Source organism: Pristiophorus japonicus, chromosome 4 (genome assembly GCF_044704955.1).
Source record: "Pristiophorus japonicus isolate sPriJap1 chromosome 4, sPriJap1.hap1, whole genome shotgun sequence".
Taxonomy (NCBI): Eukaryota; Metazoa; Chordata; class Chondrichthyes; family Pristiophoridae; genus Pristiophorus; species Pristiophorus japonicus.
The window spans coordinates 9,502,533-9,526,986 of NC_091980.1; the positions used below are offsets into that span (position 1 = coordinate 9,502,533).

At 50.6% G+C, this 24,454-nt stretch overlaps 1 protein-coding gene across 3 annotated transcripts; it reads left to right on the top strand.

Moving 5' to 3' along the window:
* Nucleotides 1-1,326: 1,326 nt before the first annotated feature.
* mrpl22 (mitochondrial ribosomal protein L22) lies at nucleotides 1,327-23,302 on the top strand. 3 transcript variants are annotated; one of them, XM_070878004.1, is made up of 7 exons: nucleotides 1,349-1,427; nucleotides 3,528-3,570; nucleotides 7,667-7,799; nucleotides 9,149-9,214; nucleotides 17,959-18,036; nucleotides 20,144-20,213; nucleotides 22,994-23,302. In XM_070878004.1, exons 1-7 carry the CDS (start codon nucleotides 1,406-1,408, stop codon nucleotides 23,200-23,202), a joined length of 621 nt encoding a protein of 206 aa, XP_070734105.1. In that variant the 5' UTR covers nucleotides 1,349-1,405; the 3' UTR covers nucleotides 23,203-23,302. The 3 variants fall into 3 exon arrangements, with proteins under 3 accessions (XP_070734107.1, XP_070734105.1, XP_070734108.1); XM_070878006.1 differs by lacking the exon at nucleotides 7,667-7,799 and having other exon boundaries at nucleotides 1,327-1,427; XM_070878007.1 differs by lacking the exons at nucleotides 1,349-1,427; nucleotides 7,667-7,799 and adding an exon at nucleotides 2,667-2,802.
* Nucleotides 23,303-24,454: the final 1,152 nt, after the last annotated feature.

Sequence of the window (24,454 nt, forward strand, 5' to 3'; positions counted from 1 at the left end):
TATCTCTCTTCCCCCCACCCCCCCCCCCCCCCCAGTCTCTCTATACAAGCCCCAGTGTCTCAGTGTGTGGGACGCAGTGTATCTCAGTGTGTGGGACGCAGTGTATCTCAGTGTGTGGGACGCAGTGTATCTCAGTGTGTGGGACAGTGTATCACACTGTGTGGGACACAGTGTATCCCTCAGTGTGTGGGACACAGTATATCTCAGAATGTGGGACACAGTGTATCCCTCAGTGTGTGGGACACAGTGTATCTCTCAGTGTGTGGGACACAGTGTATCTCAGAATGTGGGACGCAGTGTATCCCTCAGTGTGTGGGACACAGTGTATCTCAGAATGTGGGACGCAGTGTATCTCAGTGTGTGGGACGCAGTGTATCTCAATGTGAGGGACACAGTGTATCTCAGTGTGTGGGACGCAGTGTATCTCAATGTGAGGGACACAGTGTATCTCAGTGTGTGGGACAGTGTATCTCAGTGTGTGGGACGCAGTGTATCTCAATGTGAGGGACACAGTGTATCTCAGTGTGTGGGACAGTGTATCTCAGTGTGAGGGACACAGTGTAGCTCAGTGTGAGGGACGCAGTGTATCTCAATGTGAGGGACACAGTGTATCTCAGTGTGTGGGACAGTGTATCTCAGTGTGAGGGACGCAGTGTATCTCAATGTGAGGGACACAGTGTATCTCAGTGTGTGGGACAGTGTATCTCAGTGTGAGGGACACAGTGTATCTCTCAGTGTGAGGGGCACAGTGTATCTCAGTGTGTGGGACAGTGTATCTCACTGTGTGGGACACAGTGTATCTCACTGTGTGGGACACAGTGTATCTCAGTGTGTGGGACAGTGTATATCTGTGGGACACAATGTATGTCTGTGTGTCTCAGTGCGCTCCCAGAACAAGTGCCTCCACAGCTTACCCCCCACCCCCGAAATCCCCGGGCCCCGTCCGTTCCACCGACCCCCCCGCCAATCCCCAGCAGTCCTCCCCGCAAATCCCCAGACTCTCTCACCCCCCCCCAACAAATTCCCAGACTCTCCCCCCCCCATAATCCCCAACCCTCCCCCCCCAATCTCCAGCCCTCCCCTGCATATTCCCACTCCCCCAAAATCAGCCCCTCCATATCCCCAGACCCCAATCCCAAGGTCCCCCCAATTAGCACCCCCATACCTCCCCAAGTCAGCCCCCCAATCCCCAGCCCCTCCCCCAAATCATCCATCCCATATCCCCCCAAATCAGCCCCGCCATATCCCCCCAAATCAGCCCCCCTATATCCTCAATCCCCAGGCCCCCCAGCAACAAACACTGAACAGTCAACGCGATGTGCGCAGCCGCTGCAGTGGCGGGCCGAGCTGCGGATCGAGGGATCGATGGATCGATGGGTCGGGTCTGGGCGGCTTTCCCGGCAACATGGCGGCTCCCGTGCGGGCAGGTGGGCCTGGCTCTATCTCTCTCTCTCACAGCCTTCTCCCTCACACACCCGCTCTCACTCTCACTCTCACTCTCTCCCTCTCCCTCTCTCTCTCTCTCTCTCTCTCTCAGCCCCCTCTCACTCTCTCTCTCTCAGCCCCCTCTCACTCTCTCTCTCTCTCACAGCCCCCTCTCTCTCTTACCCTCTCTCTCTCTCTCTCTCTCTCACACACACAGCCCTCTCTCTCTCTCTCTCTCTCTCACAGCCCCCTCTCACTCTCTCTCTCACAGCCCTCTCTCTCTCTTACCCTCTCTCTCTCTCTCACACACACACAGCCCTCTCTCTCTCTCTCTCACAGCCCCCTCTCTCTCTCTCTCTCACAGCCCCCTCTCTCTCTCTCTCTCTCTCTCACAGCCCTCTCTCACTCTCTCTCTCTCACAGCCCCCTCTCTCTCTCTCTCAGCCCCCTCTCACTCTCTCTCTCTCTCACAGCCCCCTCTCTCACTCTCTCTCTCTCACAGCCCTCTCTCACTCTCTCTCTCTCACAGCCCCCTCTCTCTCAGCCCCCTCTCACTCTCTCTCTCACAGCCCCCTCTCTCTCTCTCTCTCTCTCACAGCCCTCTCACTCTCTCTCTCTCTCACAGCCCCCCCTCTCTCTCTCACACACAGCCCTCTCTCTCACAGCTCTCTCTCTCTCTCTCTCTCTCACAGCCCCCTCTCTCTCTCTCTCTCTCTCTCTCACAGCCCTCTCTCACTCTCTCTCTCTCACAGCCCCCTCTCTCTCTCTCAGCCCCCTCTCACTCTCTCTCTCTCTCACAGCCCCCCCCTCTCTCTCTCACACACAGCCCTCTCTCTCACAGCTCTCTCTCTCTCTCTCTCTCTCACAGCCCCCTCTCACTCTCTCTCTCTCTCACAGCCCCCTCTCACTCTCTCTCTCTCTCACACACACACAGCCCTCTCTCTCACAGCTCTCTCTCTCTCTCTCACAGCCCCCCCTCTCTCTCTCTCTCTCTCTCACAGCCCCCTCTCTCTCTCTCTCTCTCACAGCCCCCTCTCTCTCTCTCTCTCTCTCTCAGCCCCCTCTCTCTCTCTCTCTCTCTCTCACAGCCCCCTCTCTCTCTCTCTCTCTCTCACACAGCCCCCTCTCTTTCTCTCTCTCTCTCTCTCACGGCCCTCTCTCTCTCTCTCTCTCTTTCACACAGCCCCCTCTCGCTCTCTCTCTCACACACACAGCCCTCTCTCTCTCTGCTCCACACACTGCCTCTGGCTCCATTCAGTTTGGTGCACCGACTGCAGAAACTGGGGTTCCCCTGAGAGCACAGAAGAATTTTAGCTGTGGAAAGATTGGATAGGCTGGGGTTTGTTTCCTTTGGAGGCTGAGGGGAGACCTGATTATGGTGTGTAAAATTATGAGGGGCCTGGATATAGTGGCTAGGAAGGATCTGTTTCCCTTTGGTCAACAACCAGGGGCCATAGATTTAAAGTAATTGGGGGGGAGGTTTAGAGGGGATTTGCAGGGAAATTTCTTCACCCAGAGGGTGGTGGGGGTCTGGAACTCACTGCCTGAAACCCTCACCACATTTAAAAAGTAGTTGGATGGGCACTTGAAGTGCCGTAACCTACAGGGCTATGGACCGAGAACTGGAAATTGTGCTTAGGCCGGATAGCTTCTTGTTGGCCAGTATGGACATGATGGGCTGAAATGGCCTTCCGTGCTGTAAACCTTTATGATTCTATGATTGAGCGGAGATTTGATAGAGGTTCAACATCTTGACAGAGTAGATAGAGAGAAACTGTTCCCATTGGCAGAAGGGTCGAGAACCAGAGGACACGAATTTCAGGTGATTTGCAGAAGAACCAAAGGCGACATGAGGAAAAACCTTTTTATGCAGCGAACAGTTACGATCTGCAATGCACGGCCTGAAAGGGTAGTGGAGGCAGATTTGATCGTGGCTTTCAAAAGAGAATTGGATAAGTACCTGAAAAAAAATTGCAGGGGCTATGGGGCGGGGGAGTGGGACTAGCTAAAGTGCTCTTGCAGAGAGCTGGCACGGGCTTAACGGGCCAAATGGCGGCCTCCTGTGCTGTAACCGTTTTGTGATTCTGTTCCTCTCTGTTTAAGGCGCTGTTGCAGTGAGGGGTCTGCTGACACACATCCACACAAGGTGAGACTGCAGTTGGGAACCTTTCTGTTAACGCAAGGACTTTCACTTGTATAGATTCGCCTGTCGCTTGAGCTCTCCGCTCCGCTCCCACTCTGACCTCTCGGTCTTTGCACTGTTCCAATGAAGCTCGAGGAACAGCACCTTATCATTCGATTGGGCACTTTACAGCCTTCTGGACTCAACATCGAGTTCAACCATTTCAAACCTTAACCACTGCCCCTATTTTTTCTAACCCATTTTTTGTTTCTTGTCCCATTACCAGCTCCTTTCGCTTTGCACCATTTTCCCTTTTGTCATTAAATCTTTCCTGCCTTCCACCCGATCACAAATCTTCCTTTTTGTTCTTTCCTCCCTCCTTTCCCTGCCCTATACTTGCTTAAAACCTGTTGCATCGCTAGCTTTTTTCCAGTTCTGACGAAAGGTCATCGACCTGAAATATTAACTCTGTTTCTCTCTCCACGGATGCTGCTTGACCTGCTGAGTGTTTCCAGTATTTTCAGTGTTTGTTTCAGATTTCCAGCATCCACAGTATTTTGCTTTTGTACTTGCATTTCGATAGCGCCTTTCACAACCTCAGGATGTCCCAAAGCATTTTACAGCCAATGAAGTAATTTTGGAGTGTAGTCACTGTTGTAATGTAAGAAACGCCGCTGTCAATTTGCACACAGCAAGCTCCCACAAACAGCGATGGAATAAATGACCAGATAATCTTTTTTTTTTGTGATAAATGTTAGCCCAGGACACCAGAGAAAACTCCCCTGCTCTACGAATAGTGGGCGCGGGATGCTTTACTATAACCTGAGAGCAGACAGGGCCTCGCTTTAACATCTTGGCGAAAGACCGCACCTCCAACAGTGCAACACTCCCTCAGTACTGCACTGGAGTGTAAGCCTGGATTGTGCGGTCAAGTCTCTGGACTGGGACTAGAACCCACAATCTTCTGACTGAGAGGCGAGAGAGTGCTGCCCATTGAACCACAGCTGACACCTAAAGTTCAGATAATTTGTTTTATTTTTGAGTACTGTTGCTTGAGGGATAACTATTAGCGTTCTCCCCTATTATTGTAGGGGAGAACGCCCCTGCTCCTCTTCGAATAGTGCCACGGAATGCTTCCTAATAACCTGGGAGGGCCCTCGCTTTAATGTCCCACACAGAAGACTGCACCTCCGGCAGTGCAGCACTCCCTCAGTACTGCGCATGTCAGCCTAGATTTCTGTGCTCAAGTCGCTGGAGTGCAACTTGAGCCCACAACCTTCTGACCCAGCGGCGAGTGTGCTACCCGCTGAGCTACACTCTGCCCATTTGTACCTCAAAATTTCAGTTGGGGGGCCTATGTACGTTGTAGGACTCCAATTTCACGTCTAACAAGTGTCCTCCCACCTGAAACGTGCGGGCACTTTGACCTTAAGTTGCCGGTGGTTTGAGTTCCGGTGTAAATAGGGGAGTGATGCCCTGACGCCATTCACAGGCCCAGTTGCACCATGCCAGAGACTCCCTCTAGGCCTATAATTGCACATGAAGATTGGAAACTTGGACAGGTACTGAACCAAACCCCTGTTAGAGTTTGCAGTTCCAGGCACAAGTTAGGAGTGTGATGGAATACTCCCCACTTGCCTGGATGAGTGCAGCTCCAACAACACTCAATAAGCTCGACACCATCCAGGACGCTTGATCAGCACCCCATCCACCACCTTCAACATTCACTCCCTCCACCACCGGCGCACCGTGGCTGCAGTGTGTACCATCTACAAGATGCACTGCAGCAACTCGCCAAGGCTTCTTCGCAGCACCTCCAAAACCCACGAGTAGTGGGGAAAATGCTTGAAGCTATCATTAAGGAAGAAATAGCGGGACATCGAGATAGGAATAGTGCAATCAAGCAGACGCAACATGGATTCATGAAGGGGAAATCATGTTTAACTAATTTACTGGAATTCTTTGAGGATATCACGAGCATGGTGGATAGAGGTGTACCGATGGATGTGGTGTGTTTAGATTTCCAAAAGGCATTCGATAAGGTGCCACACAAAAGGTTACTGCAGAAGATAAAGGTACGCGGAGTCAGAGGAAATGTATTAGCATGGATCGAGAATTGGCTGGCGAACAGAAAGCGGAGAGTCGGGATAAATGGGTCCTTTTCGGGTTGGAAATCAGTGGTTAGTGGTGTGCCACAGGGATCGGTGCTGGGACCACAACTGTTTACAATATACATCGATGACCTGGAAGAGGGGACAGAGTGTAGTGTAACAAAATTTGCAGATGACACAAAGATTAGTGGGAAAGCGGGTTGTGTAGAGGACACAGAGAGGCTGCAAAGAGATTTAGATAGATTAAGCGAATGGGCTAAGGTTTGGCAGATGGAATACAATGTCGGAAAATGTGAGGTCATCCACTTTGGGGGGAAAAAAACAGTGAAAGGGAATATTATTTGAATGGGGAGAAATTACAACATGCTGCGGTGCAGAGGGACCTGGGGTCTTTGTGCATGAAACTCTTTTTGGAGTTTACCTGCAAAACAAAAACATTAATCGGTGCCACCCGCCCTGGATGACACACCAGACATTTACAAGGCCCTCTTTTTTTTCCTTTTTTTGTTTTTTTTTTTGGGCACTAAAATCAAATTTTCCTTTTTCCAGTGCCCCCTATAAAAGGGGAGGGGGACACTAAAAGCACCGGCAATTAAAACAAATTAAACTTTAAAACGTAAAATCAAATTAAAATTTGGTTGCCGGGTGTAATGATGCACTCCAGTCCCTCCGGTGCCCACCTCTCGCGGAAGGCCGCGAGAGTACCGGTGGACACCGCGTGCTCCATCTCCAAGGACACCCTGGACCGGATGTAAGAGCGGAAGAGAGGCAGGCAGTCAGGTTGAACGACCCCCTCGACCGCCTGCTGCCTGGACTGGCTGAAAAGTTAGTTTGCAGGTGCAGCAGGTAATCAGGAAGGCGAATGGAATGTTGGCCTTCATTGCGAGAGGGATGGAGTACAAAAGCAGGGAGGTCCTGCTGCAACTGTACAGGGTATTGGTGAGGCCGCACCTGGAGTACTGCGTGCAGTTTTGGTCACCTTACTTAAGGAAGGATATACTAGCTTTGGAGGGGGTACAGAGACGATTCACTAGGCTAATTCCGGAGATGAGGGGGTTACCTTATGATGATAGATTGAGTAGACTGGGTCTTGTTGGAGTTCAGAAGGATGAGGGTTGATCTTATAGAAACATTCAAAGTAATGAAAGGGATAGACAAGATAGAGGCAGAGAGGTTGTTTCCACTGGTCGGGGAGACTAGAACTAGGGGGCACAGCCTCAAAATACGGGGGAGCCAATTTAAAACAGAGCTGAGAAGGAATTTCTTCTCCCAGAGGGTTGTGAATCTGTGGAATTCTCTGCCCAAGGAAGCAGTTGAGGCTAGCTCATTGAATGTATTCAAGTCACAGATAGATAGATTTTTAACCAATAAGGGAATTAAGGGTTACGGGGAGCGGGCGGGTAAGTGGAGCTGAGTCCACGGCCTGATCAGCCATTTTTCTTGTTGAATGGCGGATCAGGCTCGAGGGGCTAGATGGCCTACTCCTGTTCCTAATTCTTATGTTCTTATGACCTCTACCACCTAGAAGGACAAGGGCAGCAGGCGCATGGGAACACCACCACCTGAAAGTTCCCCTCCAAGTCACACATCATCCTGTCTTAAGAAATATATCGGCCATTCCTTCATCGTCAGAACACCCTAACAGCACTGTGGGAGCACCTTCAACACACGGGACTACAGCGGTTCAACAAGGCGGCTCGCCACCACCTTCTCAAGGGGCAATTAGGGATGGGCAATAAATGCCGGCCTTGCCAGCGACGCCCACATCCCATGAACGAAAAAAAAACTAAAATTGTAGGGGGGCTGAGGGGTAATGGATCATACACACAGTGATAAGGGGTTATGGGGAGCCGACGGGGAAGTGGAGCTGAGTCCATGATCAGATCAGCCATGATCTTATTGAATGGCGGAGCAGGCTCGAGGGGCCAAATAGCCGACTCCTGATCCTATTTCTTATGTTCGCACGATCTGCATCTTTCAGTATTCAGTATTGGCTCCTCTCCCTACAGGTTGCTGGCATCCTGCAATCTCCTTCCTCAGTCGAACCTACACACGAGCCTTGCTCTCACAGCGAAAAACTGGGAGAGGAAGAACCGAGTGGTCTACCCTCCCCAACTGCCCCATGAGCCTCGCAGACCAATGGTAGGTTACACTTGCCGCAGTGCCGGTTTTTAGTTACATCGAAGTTACAGCACGGAGACAGGCCATTCGGTCTAAGCCGGTGTTTATGTCCCACTCGAGCCTCCTCCCAACCTCCATCATTGAGTATATTTAAGGTGGAGTTAGACAGATTTTTGAGCGATAAGGAACTGGAAGGTTATGGGGAGCGGACGGGGATAGTGGAGTAGAGGCCAAGATCAGATCAGCCATGATCTTATTAAATGGCGGAGCAGGCTCAAGGGGCCGAATGGCCGACTCCTGCTCCTATTTCTTATGTTCTTTCTCACCCCATCACCATATCCTTCAATTCCTTTCTCTCTCATGTTTATCCAGGTGCCCCTTAAATGCATCGATACTATTCGCCTCAACCACTTCCTGTGGCAGCGAGTTCCACATTCTCACCGCTCTCTGAGTAAAGAAGTTTCTCCTGAATTCCCTGTGGGATTTATTGGTGACTATCTTATATTGATGGCCCCTAGTTCTGGTCTCCCCCACAAGTGGGAGCATCTCTATGTCTACCCTGTCGAACCCCTTCGTAATTTTAAAGACCCCTATCAGGTCATCCCACGGCCTTCTCTTTTCTCGAGAAAAAAGCCCCAGCCTCTTCAATCTTTCCTGATCGGTTTAACCTCTCAGTTCTGGTATCATCCTCGTAAATCTTTTTTGCACCTTCTCTATATTCTTATAAGACGAAAGAAAGAATGACTTGCATTTATATAGCGCCTTTCATGACCATCAAAGCGCTTTTCAACCAGTGAAGTACTTTTTGGAGTGCAGTCACTTGTAATGTAGGAAACGCGGCAGCAATTTGCGCACAGCAAGCTCCCACAAACAGCAATATTGACAATGACCCGATAATCTGTTTTAGTGATGTTGATTGAGGGATAAATATTGGCCCCAGGACACCGGGGATAACTCCCCTGCTCTTCAAAATAGCGCCGTGGGATCTTTTACGTCCACCTGAGAGCGAGAGAAATATGGGTTTAATGTCTCCTCCGAAAGACGGCACCTCCCTCAGCACTGCACTGGGAGGGTCAGCCTAGATTTTTGTGCTCGAGTCCCTGGAGTGGGACTTGAACCCACAACCGTCTGACTCAGAGGCGAGTGTGCTGCCCACTGAGCCACGGCTGACACTAGAGGAGCGGAGGTTCTGATGGGGCTGTTGGTTGATGGTTCAAGCGCCAGGGTCTGATCCTTACACCGCCGCGCTTCACCAAACTCCGAGTGTCTGCGCGGGGTGGGGGGGAGACGCACTCTGTGGCCCCATAATCCTCGTCGCAGGTGTGCTTTTGTGTGGATTTGATTCTAAATGGTGCTTTGTGCTTCTACAGGAAGTCTACCACTGCAGGAGGCAGATCAAGTACAGCAAGGACAAAATGTGGTACCTGGCGAAAATGGTAAGTCCATATTTTATGGGAACGGTATGTTTTATTTAAAAAATCTCATAATACTCCTGTGAAGCGCCTTGGGACGTTTCACTACATTAAAGGCGCTATATAAATGCAATTGTTGCGCGATACGGTCGCATAGTGGTTATGTTATGTTACTGGACTATTAATCCAGAGGCCTGGGCCAATGATTCAGGGGCGTGAGTTCAAATTTCACCACAGCAGCCGGGGAATTTAAATTCAGTTAATTAAATAAATCTGGAATTTAAAAACTAGTATCAGTAATGGTGACTATGAGACTATTGGATTATTGTAAAATCCCATTGAGTTCACTAATGTCCCTTTAGCTGTCTTTACTCGGTCTGGGCCTATATGTGACTCCAGACCCACAGCAACATGGTGGTTGAATGGCTCTGAAATGGCCCAGCAAGATACTCCGTTGTATCAAAAACGGCGACAACAAATTATAATCCACGGGGGCTGCAGCGCTTTAAGGCGGCGGTTCAGAAGACTGAGAGGTGATCTTATCGAAATGTATAAGATTATGAGGGGGCTTGACATGGTGGGTGCAGAGAGGATGTTTCCCCTCGTGGGGGAGACTAGAACTAGAGGGCATGGTCTTAGAATAAGGGGCCGCCCATTTAAAACTGAGATGAGGAGAAATTTCTTCTGAGGGTTGTGAATCTCTGGAATTCGCTGCCTCAGAGAGCTGTGGAAGCTGGGACATTGAATAAATTTAAGATAGAAATAGACAGTTTCTTAAACGATAAGGGGTTATGGGGAGCGGGCAGGGAAGTGGAGCTGAGTCCATGATCGGATCAGCCATGATCTTATTAAATGGCGGAGCAGGCTCGAGGGGCCGTATGGCCTACTCCTGCTCCTATTTCTTATGTTATGTTCCCGAGGGCAATTAATGTCGGACTCACCACTGGTGCCCACATCCTGTAAATGAACATGGTAAGCCGGTGTTTTCTGGGAGCTCGGGGCTGGAGTTTGCTCCGTGACACGGCCCAGGGATGGTAGCTGAAGGTGGCTCCCGCAGGGAGGCTCACCACCACAGTCCCACTGCTGACCCGGGTTCCCCTCCCTCCCTCCCTCTCCCGCCTGGGGGAAATAGAGACCTGCTCCCCCGAGCCCAGACCACCTGTCGATGGGGATGCAGAGCTATGGACAGGTTCCAGATTTTGTTCCCTACTGTAATATATGCACCTGTGAGTGTGCTCGGATGTTTGTAGAGCCCGGAAACCTCCCTCGGGAGCCGGCGCCTCACAACTTGAGCCTCCTCGGGGAAATCCCCTCCGTGCCTTTCAGTTCTGCACGGAGGGGTTTCCTGTACGGGCTGCTCCTGCACACTCTCAACCTTCCCATCCTCGTCTGCCGTCCGGACACGCCATGGCGTACCATCTTGCTGTCCGGAGGAGGCGGGGGTCCCCGATGGAGGGCACTCTACGTGGGAGTCCTCCCATTATTTATCGGGGACTTGGCCTGGAGGGTGGTGCACGGAGCAGTCCCGTGCAATAAATTTTTAAGTCGGTATACGGGCTCCCAGGCCGCCTGCAATTTCTGCGGTCTGGAAGAGTCCGTGTTCCATGTTTTTATGGAGTGTGCGAGGTTGCAGCCCCTGTTTTATTATTTGAAGGGGCTGCTCCTCAATTTCTGGCTGCACTTCAGTCCCACACTCCTGATCTTTGGGCACCCTGTGCGGAGGGGAGCGGGTAGGTCCGAGGGCCTCCTCGTAGGACTGCTCTTGGGCCTGGCCAAGGGTGCCATCAGCCGGTCCAGGCAGCGGGCGGTCGACGGGCTCGTTCAGCCCGACTGCCTGCCTCTCTCCCGCAGTTTCATCCGAGTCAGGGTGTCCCTGGAGATGGAGAATGCGGTGTCCACCGGTACGCCCGCGGCCTTCCGCGAGAGGTGGGCACTGGAGGGACTGGAGTGCATCATCACCCCCAGGAGCATAATTTTAATTTGATTTGGCAAAGTTGACAACTGATTTGTAAATTTGTGGGTTCTAATGCCCTTACCAAAAAAAGGCACTTGGCAGCAAGTTATTCGAAAATAGTTGTAGAGCTGTTGCTTTGTGAGTGGCTTAGCCAGTCACATGATCTTCACAAGACTCAATAAAACCCCAGCCAGTTGGGTCTAGGTCATCCACAATGAGGCATGCAGTTGTGAGCCTGGTGGATGAACTGGTAATGTGAGTATGATAATCAGAGTAGGAATCACAGGATAGCTCAGATGAATACGTGGCTTGAGGAGTGGTGCAGAAGGGAGGGATTCAAATTCCTGGGACATTGGAACCGGTTCTGGGGGAGGTGGGACCAGTACAAACCGGACGGTCTGCACCTGGGCAGGACCAGAACCAATGTTCGAGGGGGGAGTGTTTGCTCGTGCTGTTGGGGAGGGGTTAAACTAATATGGCAGGGGAATGGGAACCAATGCAGGGAGATAGAGGGAAGTAGAATGTGGGGCAGAAGATAGAACGAAGAAAAGTAAAAGTGGAGGGCAGAGAAACCCCAGGCAAAAAGCAAAAAAGGCCACGTTCCAGCAAAATTCTGAAGGGGCAAAGTTTGTTAAAAAGACAAGTCTGAAGGCTCTGTGCCTCAATGCGAGGAGTATTCGTAATAAGGTGGACGAATTAACTGCGCAGATAGCTGTTAATGGATATGATGTAACTGGGAACTCAACATCCAGGGGTATTCAACATTCAGGAAGGATAGACAGAAAGTAAAAGGAGGTGGGGTGGCGTTGCTGGTTAAAGAGGAAATTAACGCAATAGTAAGGAAGGACATTAGCTTGAATGATGTGGAATCCATATGGGTAGAGCTGCGGAATACCAAAGGGCAGAAAACGCTAGTGGGAGTTGTGTACAGACCACCAAACAGTAGTAGTGAGGTTGGGGACAGCAAACAAAAAATTAGGGATGCGTGCAATAAAGGTACAGCAGTTATCATGGGCGACTTTTTAATTTACATATTGATTGGGCTAACCAAACTGGTAGCAATGCGATGGAGGAGGATTTCCTGGAGTGTATTGGGAATGGTTTTTGAGACCAATATGTCGAGGAATCAACTAGAGGGCTGGCCATCCTAGACTGGGTGATGTGTAATGAGAAAGGACTAATTAGCAATCTTGTTGTGCGAGGCCCTTTGGGGAAGAGTGACCATAATATGGTAGAATTCTTTATTAAGATGGAGAGTGACGCAGTTAATTCAGAGACTCGGGTCCTGAACTTAAGGAAAGGTAACTTCAATGGTATGAGACGTGAATTGGCTAGACTAGACTGGCGAGAGATACTTAGAGTTGACGGTGGCTAGACAATGGCTAACATTTAAAGATCACATGATCAACAATTGTACATCCCTGTCTGGAGTAAAAATAAAATGGGGAAGGTGGCTCAACTGTGGCTCACAAGAGAAATTAAGGATAGTGTTAAATCCAAGGAAGAGGCATATAAATTGGCCAGAAAAAGTAGCAAACCTGAGGACTGGGAGAATTTTATAATTCAGCAGAGGAGGACAAAAGGTTTAATTAGGAGAGGGAAAATAGAGTATGAGAGGAAGCTTGCTGGGAACATAAAAACTGACTGCAAAAGCTTCTATAGATATGTGAAGAGAAAAAGATTAGTGAAGACAAACGTAGGTCCCTTGCAGTCAGATTCAGGTGAATCTGTAATGGGGAACAAAGAAATGGCAGATCAGTTAAACAAATACTTTGGTCTGTCTTCACGAAGGAAGACACAAATAACCTTCTGGAAATACTAGGGGACCGAGGGTCTAGTGAGAAGGAGGAACTGAAGGAAATCCTTATTAGGCGGGAAATTATGTTGGGAAAATTGATGGGATTGAAGGCCGATAAATCCCCAGGGCCTGATAGTCTGCATCCCAGAGTACTTAAGGAAGGGCCCTAGAAATAGTGGATGCATTGGTGATCATTTTCCAACAGTCTATCGACTCTGGATCAGTTCCGATGGACTGGAGGGTAGATAATGTAACACCACTTTTTAAGAAAGGAGGGAGAGAGAAAGCGGGTAATTATAGACCGGTTAGCCTGACATCAGTGGTGGGGAAAATGTTGAAATCAATTATAAAAGATGAAATAGCAGCGCATTTGGATAGCAGCGCATTTGGAAAGCAGTGACAAAATCGGTGCAAGTCAGCATGGATTTATGAAAGGGAAATCATGCTTGACAAATCTTCCAGAATTATTTTGAGGATGTAACTGGTAGATTGGACAAGGGAGAACCAGTGGATGTGGTGTATTTGGACATTCAAAAGGCTTTTGACAAGGTCCCACACAAGAGATTAGTGTGCAAAATTAAAGCACATGGTATTGGGGGTGATGTATTGACGTGGATAGAGAACTGGTTGGCAGACAGGAAGCAGAGAGTCGGGATAAACGGATCCTTTTCAGAATGGCAGGCAGCGATTAGTGGGGGTGCGCAGGGTTCAGTGCTGGGTCCCCAGCTAATTACAATATACATTAATGATTTAGATGAAGGAATTGAGTGTAATATCTCCAAGTTTGCAGATGACACTAAATTGGGTGGCGGTGTGAGCTATGAGGAGGATGCTAAGAGGCTGTAGGGTGACTTGGACAGGTTAGGTGAGTGGGCAAACGCATGGCAGATGCAGTATAATGTGGATAAATGTGAGGTTATCCACTTTGGTGGCAAAAACACAAAGGCAGAATATTATCTGAATGGCGGCAGATTAGGAAAAGGGGAGGTGCAACGAGACCTGGGTGTCATGTTACATCAGTCATTGAAAGTTGGCATGCAGTTACAGCAAGCGGTGAAGAAGGCAAATGGCATGTTGGCCTTCATAGCTAGGGGTTTTGAGTATAGGAGCAGGGAGGTCTTCCTGCAGTTGTACAGGGCCTTGGTGAGGCCTCACCTGGAATATTGTGTTCAGTTTTGGTCTCCTAATCTGAGGAAGGACGTTCTTGCAATTGAGGGAGTGCAGCGAAGGTTCAGCAGACTGATTCCTGGGATGGCAGGACTGACATATGAGGAGAGACTGGATCGACTGGGCATGTATTCACTGGAGTTTAGAAGGATGAGAGGGGATCTCCTAGAAACATATAAAATTCTGACGGGGCTGAACAGGTTAGATGCGGGAAGAATGTTCCCGATGTTGGGGAAGTCCAGAACTAGGGGATACAGTCTAAGGATAAGGGGTAAGCCATTTAGGACCGAGATGAGGAGAAACTTCTTCACTCAGAGAGTGGTGAACCTGTGGAATTCCCTGCCGCAGAGAGTTGTTGATGCCAGTTCTTTGGATATATTCAAGAGCGAGTTAGATATGGCCCTTACGGCTAAAGGGATCAAGGGGTATGGAGAGAAAGCAGGAAAGGGGTACCAAGGTGAATGATCAGCCATGATCTTATTGAATGGTGGTGCAGGCTTGAAGGGCTGAATGGCCTACTCCTGCACCTATTTTCTATGTTTCTAAACCTTTTGCGAATAAACCAACTAATTCTTAATAGCAATGTGTTGCTATGAATTCTTAAGCAAAGAACCCATGAAGCAAATACATTGCCGCTCCCACCGCGGGCACTGCCGGGCCCGGGACACCCTGCGCCATCCCATCCCCCTTCCGAAGGTCCCAGGAGTTGGACACTTTTCCCCTCTCCCCTCCCTCTCAATCTTTTTGAAGAGGTCCCTCGGCTCGTGGAGAGCTTTATCAAAAATATCCTCGGGTCTCCTGCCCCTTTAACCCTAGCTCCTCCTCCCTTTGGTGCCACAGGCAACCCCCGACTCTTCCTGCGGCAAAACGAGTGCCGGAGCAGGGGAATGGGTCGGGGGGGGGGGGGTCAGAACCGGCCATGAACCCTGACCCCCCCCCCCCCCCCGCCTTTGCCCCCGTTCCTTCCTCCGCCAACAATGCCCCTCCAAACCTGGGTGTTTTTAATCTGGGGTTTTCGCCTTTCCAAGGAGGAGGTCATCCCTTTGAGCTTGCAGTATCTAGCCTGACTGTTTATTCAAGACATAACAACTGGCGACGAGATACAAATGACGAACCCCGCCGCAAGTAGGGTGGGTGAGGGGTGTCTGTATTGCGCCACACAAGACATCACGGTTTAAGTCATTACAGCACAGAAACCGGCCCTTCGGCCCAACCAGTCCGTGCCGGTGTTTCTGCTCCACACCAGCCCCCTCCCACCTCCACTACATCCCACCCCTATCAGCACCTCCTGTTCCTTTCTCCCTCATGCATTTAAGGGGCGGATGGATAAATGCATCGATACTATTCGCCTCAACCACTCCCTGTGGCAGCGAGTTCCACATTCTCACCGCTCTCTGGGCGAAGAGGTTTCTCCTGAATTCCCCATTGGGTTTATTCGTCACTGTCTTCTACCAATGGCCCCGAGTTCTGGTCTCCCCCACAAGTGCAAACATCTTCACTCCGTCTACCCTATCAAACCCTTTCATAATTATAAAGACATCTATCAGGTCACCCCACAGCCTTCCCTTTTCTAGAGAAAGGTGCCCCAAAACAGACTCGAGGGACTGAACGGCCTCCTGTTCCTATCTTTCTATTTATGGATTTATTAGTGACTATCTTATTTTTTTGGACCCCCCCCCCCCACAAGTGAAGATGTCTTCTCTGTGTCTACCCTATCAAACCCTTTCATAATGGTAAACCCCTCAATCCGGTCCCCTTCGGACTTCTCCTTTCTATATAACAGAGCCCCAGCTTGTTCAGCCTTTCCTGACAGTTGTAACCCCTCAATTTTGGTATCATCCTTGTAAATCTTTTTAGCACCTTCTCCAGTGCCTCTGTATCCTTTTTATAATATCATCATCATAGGCAGTCCCTTGGGATCGAGGAAGACTTGTTTCCATTCCTGAAGTGAGTTCTTCGGTGGCTGAACAGTCCAATACGAGAACCACAGACTCTAGTCACAGGTGGGACAGATAGTCGTTGATGGAAAGGGAGGGTGAGACTGGTTTGCCGCACGCTCTTTCCGCTGCCTGCGCTTGGTTTCTGCATGCTCTCGGCGATGAGACTCGAGGTGCTCAGCGCCCTCCCGGATACACTTCCTCCACTTAGGGCGGTCTTGGGCCAGGGACTCCCAGGTGTCAGTGGGGGTGTCGCACTTTATCAGGGAAGCTTTGAGGGTGTCCTTGTAACGTTTCCACAACCCACCTTTGGCTCGTTTGCCGTGAAGGAGCTCCGCATAAAGAACTTGCTTTGGGAGTCTCGTGTCTGGCACGCGAGCTATGTGGCCCGCCCAGTGGAGCTGGTCGAGTGTGGTCAGCGCTTCGATGCTGAGGGTGTTGGCCTGGTCGAGGACACTAATGTTGGTGCGCCTGTCCTCCCGGGGGATTTGTAGGATCTTGAAGAGACATCGTTGGTGGTATTTCTCCAACGACTTGAGGTGTCTGCTGTACATGGTCCATGTCTCTGAGCCATACAGGAGGGCGGGTTTTACTACAGCCCTGTAGACCATGATCTTGGTGGTAGATTTGAGGGCCTGGTCTTCGAACACTTTTTTCCTCAGGCTGCAGGGGCGCACTGGAGGCGGTGTTGGATCTCCTCATCAATGTCTGCTTTTGTTTTTTGGAGACCAGGACTGTTCACAGTACTCCAACTGTGGTCTAACCAAGGTTCTGTGCTGTACAAGTTTAACATGACTTCACTGCATTTCATATCTATCCTCGAAATGAAGCCCCGTGTTTTATTTGCTTTTTTAAAGACCTTATTAACCTGTTTCACTACTCTTAGTGCTCTGTGTATCTGTACCCCCAGGTACCTCTGTTCCTCTACCCTATTTAGACATTTATTTTTGAAGGAGTTCCTTATTCATCCTACCAAAATGTACCATAAATAAAAAAGGACAGAAAGACTTGCATTTATATAACGCCTTTCACGACCACCGGACATCCCTAAGTGCTTTACAGCCAATGAAGCACTTTTTGAACTGTAGTCACTGTTGCAATGTGCCATGGGATCTTTTACGTCCACCCGAGAGAGCAGACTGTTTAATGTCTCATCCGAAAGACGGCACCTCCGACAGTGCAGCGCCCCCTCAGCACTGGGGTGGGATTGTCAGCCTAGACTTTTGTGCTCCAGTCCCTGGAGTGGGACTTGAATCTACAAACCTTCTGACTCAGAGTACGAGAGTGCTGCCCACTGAGCCACGGCTGGTACTGACATCATTGTGCGGGAAGAGGCTGGATGGACCAGGATTCCGTTCCTGTCCGCCGTTGTTCGTGCACTTCGAGCAAAATCCAGTAATGTGTCCCAAAAATAAAGAATCTCATGGTGGTGATGGAGGGGAAAGTCCCAAGCGGAATAATCAGACCCAGCTCTGGTGGGCCCCCGCACTGATTCCTCAAAGGAAGCTTTCTTGCCCCCAACATTGTTCAGCCAGCTTGGATTTAACAAATGTATTCGCGGGACGTGGGCGTCGCTGGCAAGGCCGGCATTTATTGCCCATCCCCAGTTGCCCCTTGAGAAGGTGGTGGTGAGCTGCCTTCTTGAACTGCTGCAGTCCGTGTGGTGAAGGTGCTCCCACAGTGCTGTTAGGGAGGGAATTCCAGGTTTGTGACCCAGCGACGATGAAGGAACGGCCGATATATTTCCAAATCAGGATGGTGTGTGACTTGGAGGGGAACGTGGAGGTGGTGGTGTTCCCATGCGCCTGCTGCCCTTGTCCTTTTAGGTGGTTGAGGCCACAGGTTTGGGAGTTAAATGCGTGAGTTCCCTGTAACGGTGTGAAGGATTTTAACGCTAATGTTTGTGTTGCAGATCCGAGGGATGACCTTTGACCAGGCAGTTGCCCAGCTGCAGTTCAATGACAAAAAGGGGGCAAAGGTCATGTTGGAGGTAAGTGCTTCACCTGAAGCTTGGGCGGGCCAGATAACCGGGAGTATCTTGCCTGGAGGGACAATTTTTAGTGCGGATTCATAGAGAAGACATATAGATTTGCATTTCTATAGTGCCTGTAACGACCTCAGGACATCCCAAAGCGCTTTACAGCCAATGAGGTACTTTTTGAAGTGTTGTCACTGTTGTAATGTAGGAAACACGGCCGCCAATTTGCGCACAGCAAGCTCCCACAAACAGCGATCAGATAATGACCAGATAGCACTCTCTCGTTGAGGGATAAATATTGTCCAGGACTCTGTGGAGAAGTCCCCTGCTCTTCTGCGAAGGGCATCTTTCACGTCCACCTGAGAGAGGCCTTATCTGAAAGTCGGCCCCTCCGACGGTGCGGCGCTCCCTCGGCACTGCCCCTCCGACGGTGCGGCGCTCCCTCGGCACTGCCCCTCCGACGGTGTGGCGCTCCCTCGGCACTGCCCCTCCGACGGTGCGGCGCTCCCTCGGCACTGCCCCTCCGATGGTGCGGCACTCCCTCGGCACTATACTGGGAGTGTCAGCCTAGATTATGTTCTCAAGTCTCTGGAGTGGGGCTCAAACTCCTGTCCGCCTCCTCTGGCGAATATCAAACGTCACGTGGCATTATTCAAAGTAGAGCAAGGGAGTTCTCCCAGTGCCCTTTCCAATATTTATCCCTTAACGTACACCTGATTACCCGATCATTAACTCATTGCTGTTTCTGTACCCTCCCTATCTCTGTCGCCTCCTCCAGTGCCACAAACCCTCCGAGATCTTTCACTCCTCCTGTTCTGGGCTCTTGTGCATCTTCGATTTACATCGCTCCACCATTGGCGGCCGTGCCTTCAGCTGCCAAGGCCCTAAGCTCTCGAACTCTCTCTCTAAACCTCCACGTCTCTACAACTCTCTCCTTTTAAGATGCTCCTTAAAACCTCTGCGGTCAAGCTTTTGGTCCCAACACCTCCTGATGTGGCTTGGTGTCAGATTCTGTTTGATAACGGTCCTGCGAAGCGTCAGGGTACGTTTTCACTTTGTTAAACGCTCTATATAAATACAAGTTGTTGTTGTGGGAGCTTGCTGTGCGCAAATTGGCTGCCTCGTTACCCTACACTGACCTACACTCGATCAGCTCCGCTGGGCAGGGCCACATTGTCCGCATGCCCAACACGAGACTCCCAAAGCAAGCGCTCTACTCGGAAACCCCTACGTGGCAAGCGGGCCCCAGGTGGGCATAGGAAACGTTTCAAGGACACCCTCAAAGCCTCCCTGATAAAGTGCGACATCCCCACCGACACCTGGGAGTCCCTGGCCAAAGACCGCCCTCAGTGGAGGAAGTGCATCCGGGAGGGAACTGAGCATCTCAAGTCTCATCACCGAGAGCATGCAGAAAACAAGCGCAGGCAGCGGAAAGAGCGTGCAGCAAACCAGTCCCGCCCTCCACTTCCCTCAACCTCTATCTGTCCCATCGGTGACAGAGACTATAATTCTCGTATTGGACTGTTCAGTCGCCTGAGAACTCACTTTTAGAGTGGAAGCAAGTCTTCCTCGATTTCGAGGGACTGCCTATGGTGATGATGATGACCTTGCATTACAACAGTGACTACACTTCAAAAATTACTTAATTGGCTGTAAAGCACTTTGGGTCCTGAGGTCGTGAAAGGCGCTATATAAACGCACGTTTCTTACTTGGTACTTCTCTCTGTCTCACTCATTTTTTTTCCCTCTCTGTCTTGTTGCAGTGGGTTTCGACCGGCCAGTTCTGCTGGGAGCCCTGTGTTGTGTGTTGTTTCAGAATAAGGGGCCGCCCATTTAAAACTGAGTTGAGGAGCAATTTCTTCTCTGAGAGTTGTAAATCTGTGGAATTCTCTGCCCCAGAGAGCTGTGGAGGCTGGGTCATTGAATATATTTAAGGCGGAGATAGACGGATGTTTGAGCGATAAGGGAGTCAAGGGTTATGGGGAGCGGGCGGGGAAGTGGAGCCGAGTCCATGATCAGATCAGATCAGCCATGATCTTATTAAATGGGCTCGAGGGGCCAAATGGCCGACTCTTGCTCCTATTTCTTGTGTTCTTAATCTGTTTATGGCCTCTTTCAGGTTCTTTTGGAAGCTCAGGAAATGGCGGTGAGGAACCACAATTTGGAGTACAGATCAAACCTGCACGTAGGTAAGGACGGACTCCGGTAAAAGCGTGATCTGAGGAGTATTATCCGAGGCTTGTGTCCTTTCACCCCGCAACCTGGGGTCGGGGTCAGGTTCAAGTGCAACTCGGGTATGTTGGGAACAGTGGCACAATGGTTATGTCACTAGACTAGTAATCCTGGGCTAATGATCTAAAGACACGAGTTCAAATCCCACCACGGCAGCTGTGGAATTTAAATTCAGTTGATTAAATAAATCTGGAATGAAAAGCTAGTGCCAGTAATGGTGATCATGGCACTTCCGGATTGTGGTAAAAACCCATCTGGTTCACCGATGTCCTTTTAGGGAAGGAAATCTGCCGTCCTGACCCGGTCTGGGCCTATATGTGACTCCCGACCCACAGCAATGTGGTTAACTGTTACCTGCCCTCTGAAATGGCCCAACAGGACACTCAGTTGTTAAGAAGGCGGCTCTCCACCATCTTCTTGATGGGCAATAAATGCCGGCCTTGCCAGCGACGCCCACATCCCATGCATGAATAAAAGTCGAACTTCTTTCTGTCTCTGTCTCAGTCCCTGGGGGGAGGTCTTTTAACCTCACCCGCCCGGTGGGAAACTGAGGAGAAGGGGGAGGCTCGGATCGAACGTCCGATTGAAACATCTGCCCGCACTTACTTGCGGTTGACTTCGTTGGAGAGTGAAATTGGAAGGGGCAGTAAAACAGGCCTTTGAGCCGATCTCCTGAGATTCGTGTCGAGAAGATTGGGTTAAAGTTGCCCCCTCCCTCTGTCCGTCTCACTCACTTGCGCTCTCCCTCACGATGATGAGATGAAAGTCTTTTTCTTTATCCGCCTTTCTCTCTCTCTCTCTCTCTCTCAGCTTTTGTTCTATGGACACTTAACTTGCAACGCAAAGCTGTCTCATCAAATGTCAAGCTGACTTGGGTCAGAGGTCGGTTGTTATGGAAACAATAAACACACTCTCCTGGCCGGCCTCCCACGTTCTACCCTCTCTAAACTCATGATCATCCAAAACTCTGCTGCCCCGTGTCCTAACTCGCATCGAGTCCCGCTCACCCATCACCCCCTGTGTTCGCAGAACTACATTGGCTCCCGGTCCATCATCACCTCGATTATAAAATTATTATCCTTGTTCTCAAATCCCTCCATGGCCTCGCCCCTCTTCCTAGCTGTGTAACCACTTCCAGCACTAGAACACCCCCGCCCCTGAGTCGAGATCTCTGCGTTCTTCCTATTCTGGTCTCTTAAGCATCCCCGATTTTCATCGCCCCACCATTGGTGGTCCTGCCTTCTGTTGCCTGGGCCCCAAGGTCTGGAACTCCCTCCCTAAACCTCTCCACCTCGCTACCTCTCTTTCCTCCTTTAAGACCCTCCTTAAAACCTCCCTCTTTGAGCAAGCTTCCCTCTTCTAATATCTCCTTATCTGGCTCAGTGTCAAATTTTGCTTGATAATCGCTCCTGTGAAGTGCCCAGGGACGTTTTACTACGTTAAAGGCGCTATATCAATGCAAATTGTTATTGTGCAGTCAGGGGCACTGTTTGCAAGATTCGGTCAGAGAGAGTTTTATTCTGCATTTTGTCCATGGGTTTGGATGGGGACTAGGGGTTGCTAACACAACCTGGATTGTTCTGCAGTGTCCCGGGAGTAAATCATAGAATCATAGAAATTTACAGCACGGAAGGTGGCCATTCAGCCCATCGTGTCCGCGCCGGACGACCAAGAGCTACCCAGCCTAATCCCACTTACCAGCTCTAGATCCGTAGCCCTGTAGGTTACGGCACTGCAAGTGCACATCCAAGTATTTTTTAAATGTGGTGAGGGTTTCTGCCTCTACCACCCTTTCAGGCCGTGAGTTCCAGACCCCCACCACCCTCTGGGTGAAGAAATTTCCCCTCAAATTCCCTCTAAACCTCCTACCAATTACTTTAAATCTATGCCCCATGGTTGTTGACCCCTCTGCTAAAGGAAATAGGTTCTTCCTATCCTCGCTATCTATGCCCCTCATAATCTTATACATCTCAATAAGGTCTCCCCTCAGCCTCCTCTGTTCCAAAGATTCAATTCCATTTGCCACTGTTCCGCCCACCTGACCAGTTCATTGATGTTTTCCTGCAGCCTACAGCTTTCTTCTTCATTATCAACTACTCAACCAATTTGTGTATCACCTGCAAACTTCTTAATCATTCAAGTCCAAATCATTGATATATACCACAAAAAGCAAGGGACCTAGTAAATATTAATCTCCAGGACACTACTGGAAAAGAAAGAAAGACTTGCATTTATATAGCGCCTTTCACGACTACCGGGCGTCCCAAAGCGCTTTACAGCCAATGAAGTACTTTTTGAAGTGTAGCCACTGTTGTAATGTGGGAAACGCGGCAGCCAATTTGCGCACAGCAAGCTCCCACACACAGCAATGTGATAATGAACAGATTTTAGCGATGTTGGTCGAGGGATAAATATTGGCCCAGGACACCGGGGATAACTCCCGTGCTCTTCTCCGAAATTGTGGCCGTGGGATCTTGCACGTCCACCTGAGAGAGCAGACGGGGCCTCGGAATTAACGTCTCTTTTCGAAGGATCCGACAGTGCAGCGCTCCCTCAGCACCGCGCCGGGAGTGTCGGCCTGGATTTTTATGGGACTTCCAAGTTTCTGAGGCGAGAACGCTGCCCACCAAGCCACGGGCTGACAGAGGGTGAAGGGGAGGGGAGCGGTGGGGTGGAGGCAGTCTAAACCGTCTGCCAACGGGGCTCCGTTTAATTCACTGCTCCTTCTCCCCGCCAGCCGAGTCGTTCTCGAGCAAGGGTCAGTACCTGAAGAGGCTGCGTTACCATGGCCGCGGGATGTTTGGGATCATGGACAGGGTCTACTGCCACTACTTCGTCAAGCTGGTGGAAGGAAGCCCCCCAGTGGTGGAGAAGACCACCGGCTTTGACCAGGCCAAGGCCTACGTGCAGCAACTCCGCAACAGGACCATCATTCACGGCCTGTAACGGCCGAGGGGAACGGGGGCGGGGGCGCGCGCGCGCGCGTGTGGCTCAACGTGGCACCAGTACCCACGACTATTGTAAATAAAAACTTGCTACTCGGTGACTTATTTTTTTGGCTTTTTTTCTCCTGGGCGGGATCGCACTGCCGCCAACGTGCAGATCCCCCGCGATGAGAGCGCAGCGCGGGAGCTGACCCCACCGCCAAGCCCCTGCCACAATCTGGCCGCCCAACGGGTCGCATCCCGAAGGTGGGCAAGGCTTTACACAGGCCTCCGGCGCATCATTGTGGGCGCGGCAGTTCACAGGCACCACTGGGTAAACCCCAATTCTAGACCGTTCTGTTGGGCAACGAGAGAGGTCATTCTGGCCTCTTCAATCGGGCTCAATCGCTCCACCATGGGGATTAGTATGGGATAGTATTAGGCGGTCCCTCGTGTCGAGGATGACTTGCTTCCACACCAAAAAGGAATGAGTTCACAGGTGTTTCAATGAGGGACCTAATGTTCCAGATCCCGAACTACATCCTGAAGGGTGGAAGATGCCCGTGTGTGCACCAGCCACCACACGGGCTTGACAGAGCGAGGTCTTGGTCCAGTGGCAAGGGTTATCCAGGACAACTGGAGACCAGCTCTGCTGCACGGACCTAGTGTGCACATATATCGCAGTGTGGGCTGGGCCCATGCTGCCCCCGGACCCTCTCCGCCCCGGTCTCCCTCCGCCCCCGACTCTCTCCACCCCCGGTCTCCCTCCGCCCCGGTCGCTCTCTGCCCCGCTCGCTCTCCGCCCCGATCTTAAATGGAGCAGTCAGTAACAGGACATCAATTAGTCTTCTCTTACCTTGGAGATATCGAATATTGAGACACTATTATTTGAAATATCAAAATATTAAACTCCAGCCGAGTTGAAGGGTTATTAACAACAGCAGAAACAAACACCAACTAACAGAATGAACACGATTCAGTCGGATGTGAAGAACAGCAGAATCCAACCCCTGCAGTTAGTTGTGAACTCGCTGGTGTCTCAGCAGGTTGGGTGACTGAGTGAATCCCTTCCCACACATGGAGCAAGTGAACGGTCTCTCCCCAGTGTGAACTCGCTGGTGTCTCCGCAGGCTGGATACGAGAGTGAATCCCTTCCCATAAGTGGAGCAGGTTAACAGCCTCTCCCTAGTGTGGAGTGTAAGAATAAAGGGGACCGAAATTGCCCTCCGCCCCAAATGGGGCGCACCTTCCGAAATAAACGATTATTCTCCGGA

What these genes read in the sequence shown, in the direction of transcription:
- mrpl22 (XM_070878004.1), top strand. Translation starts at nt 1,406, where the DNA reads ATGGCGGCTCCCGTGCGGGCAG. An exon ending in ATGAGCCTCGCAGACCAATG is followed by an intron (nt 7,800 to 9,148) that starts GTAGGTTACACT and finishes GTGCTTCTACAG; the next exon opens with GAAGTCTACCACTGCAGGAG. An exon ending in CAGATCAAACCTGCACGTAG is followed by an intron (nt 20,214 to 22,993) that starts GTAAGGACGGAC and finishes TCTCCCCGCCAG; the next exon opens with CCGAGTCGTTCTCGAGCAAG.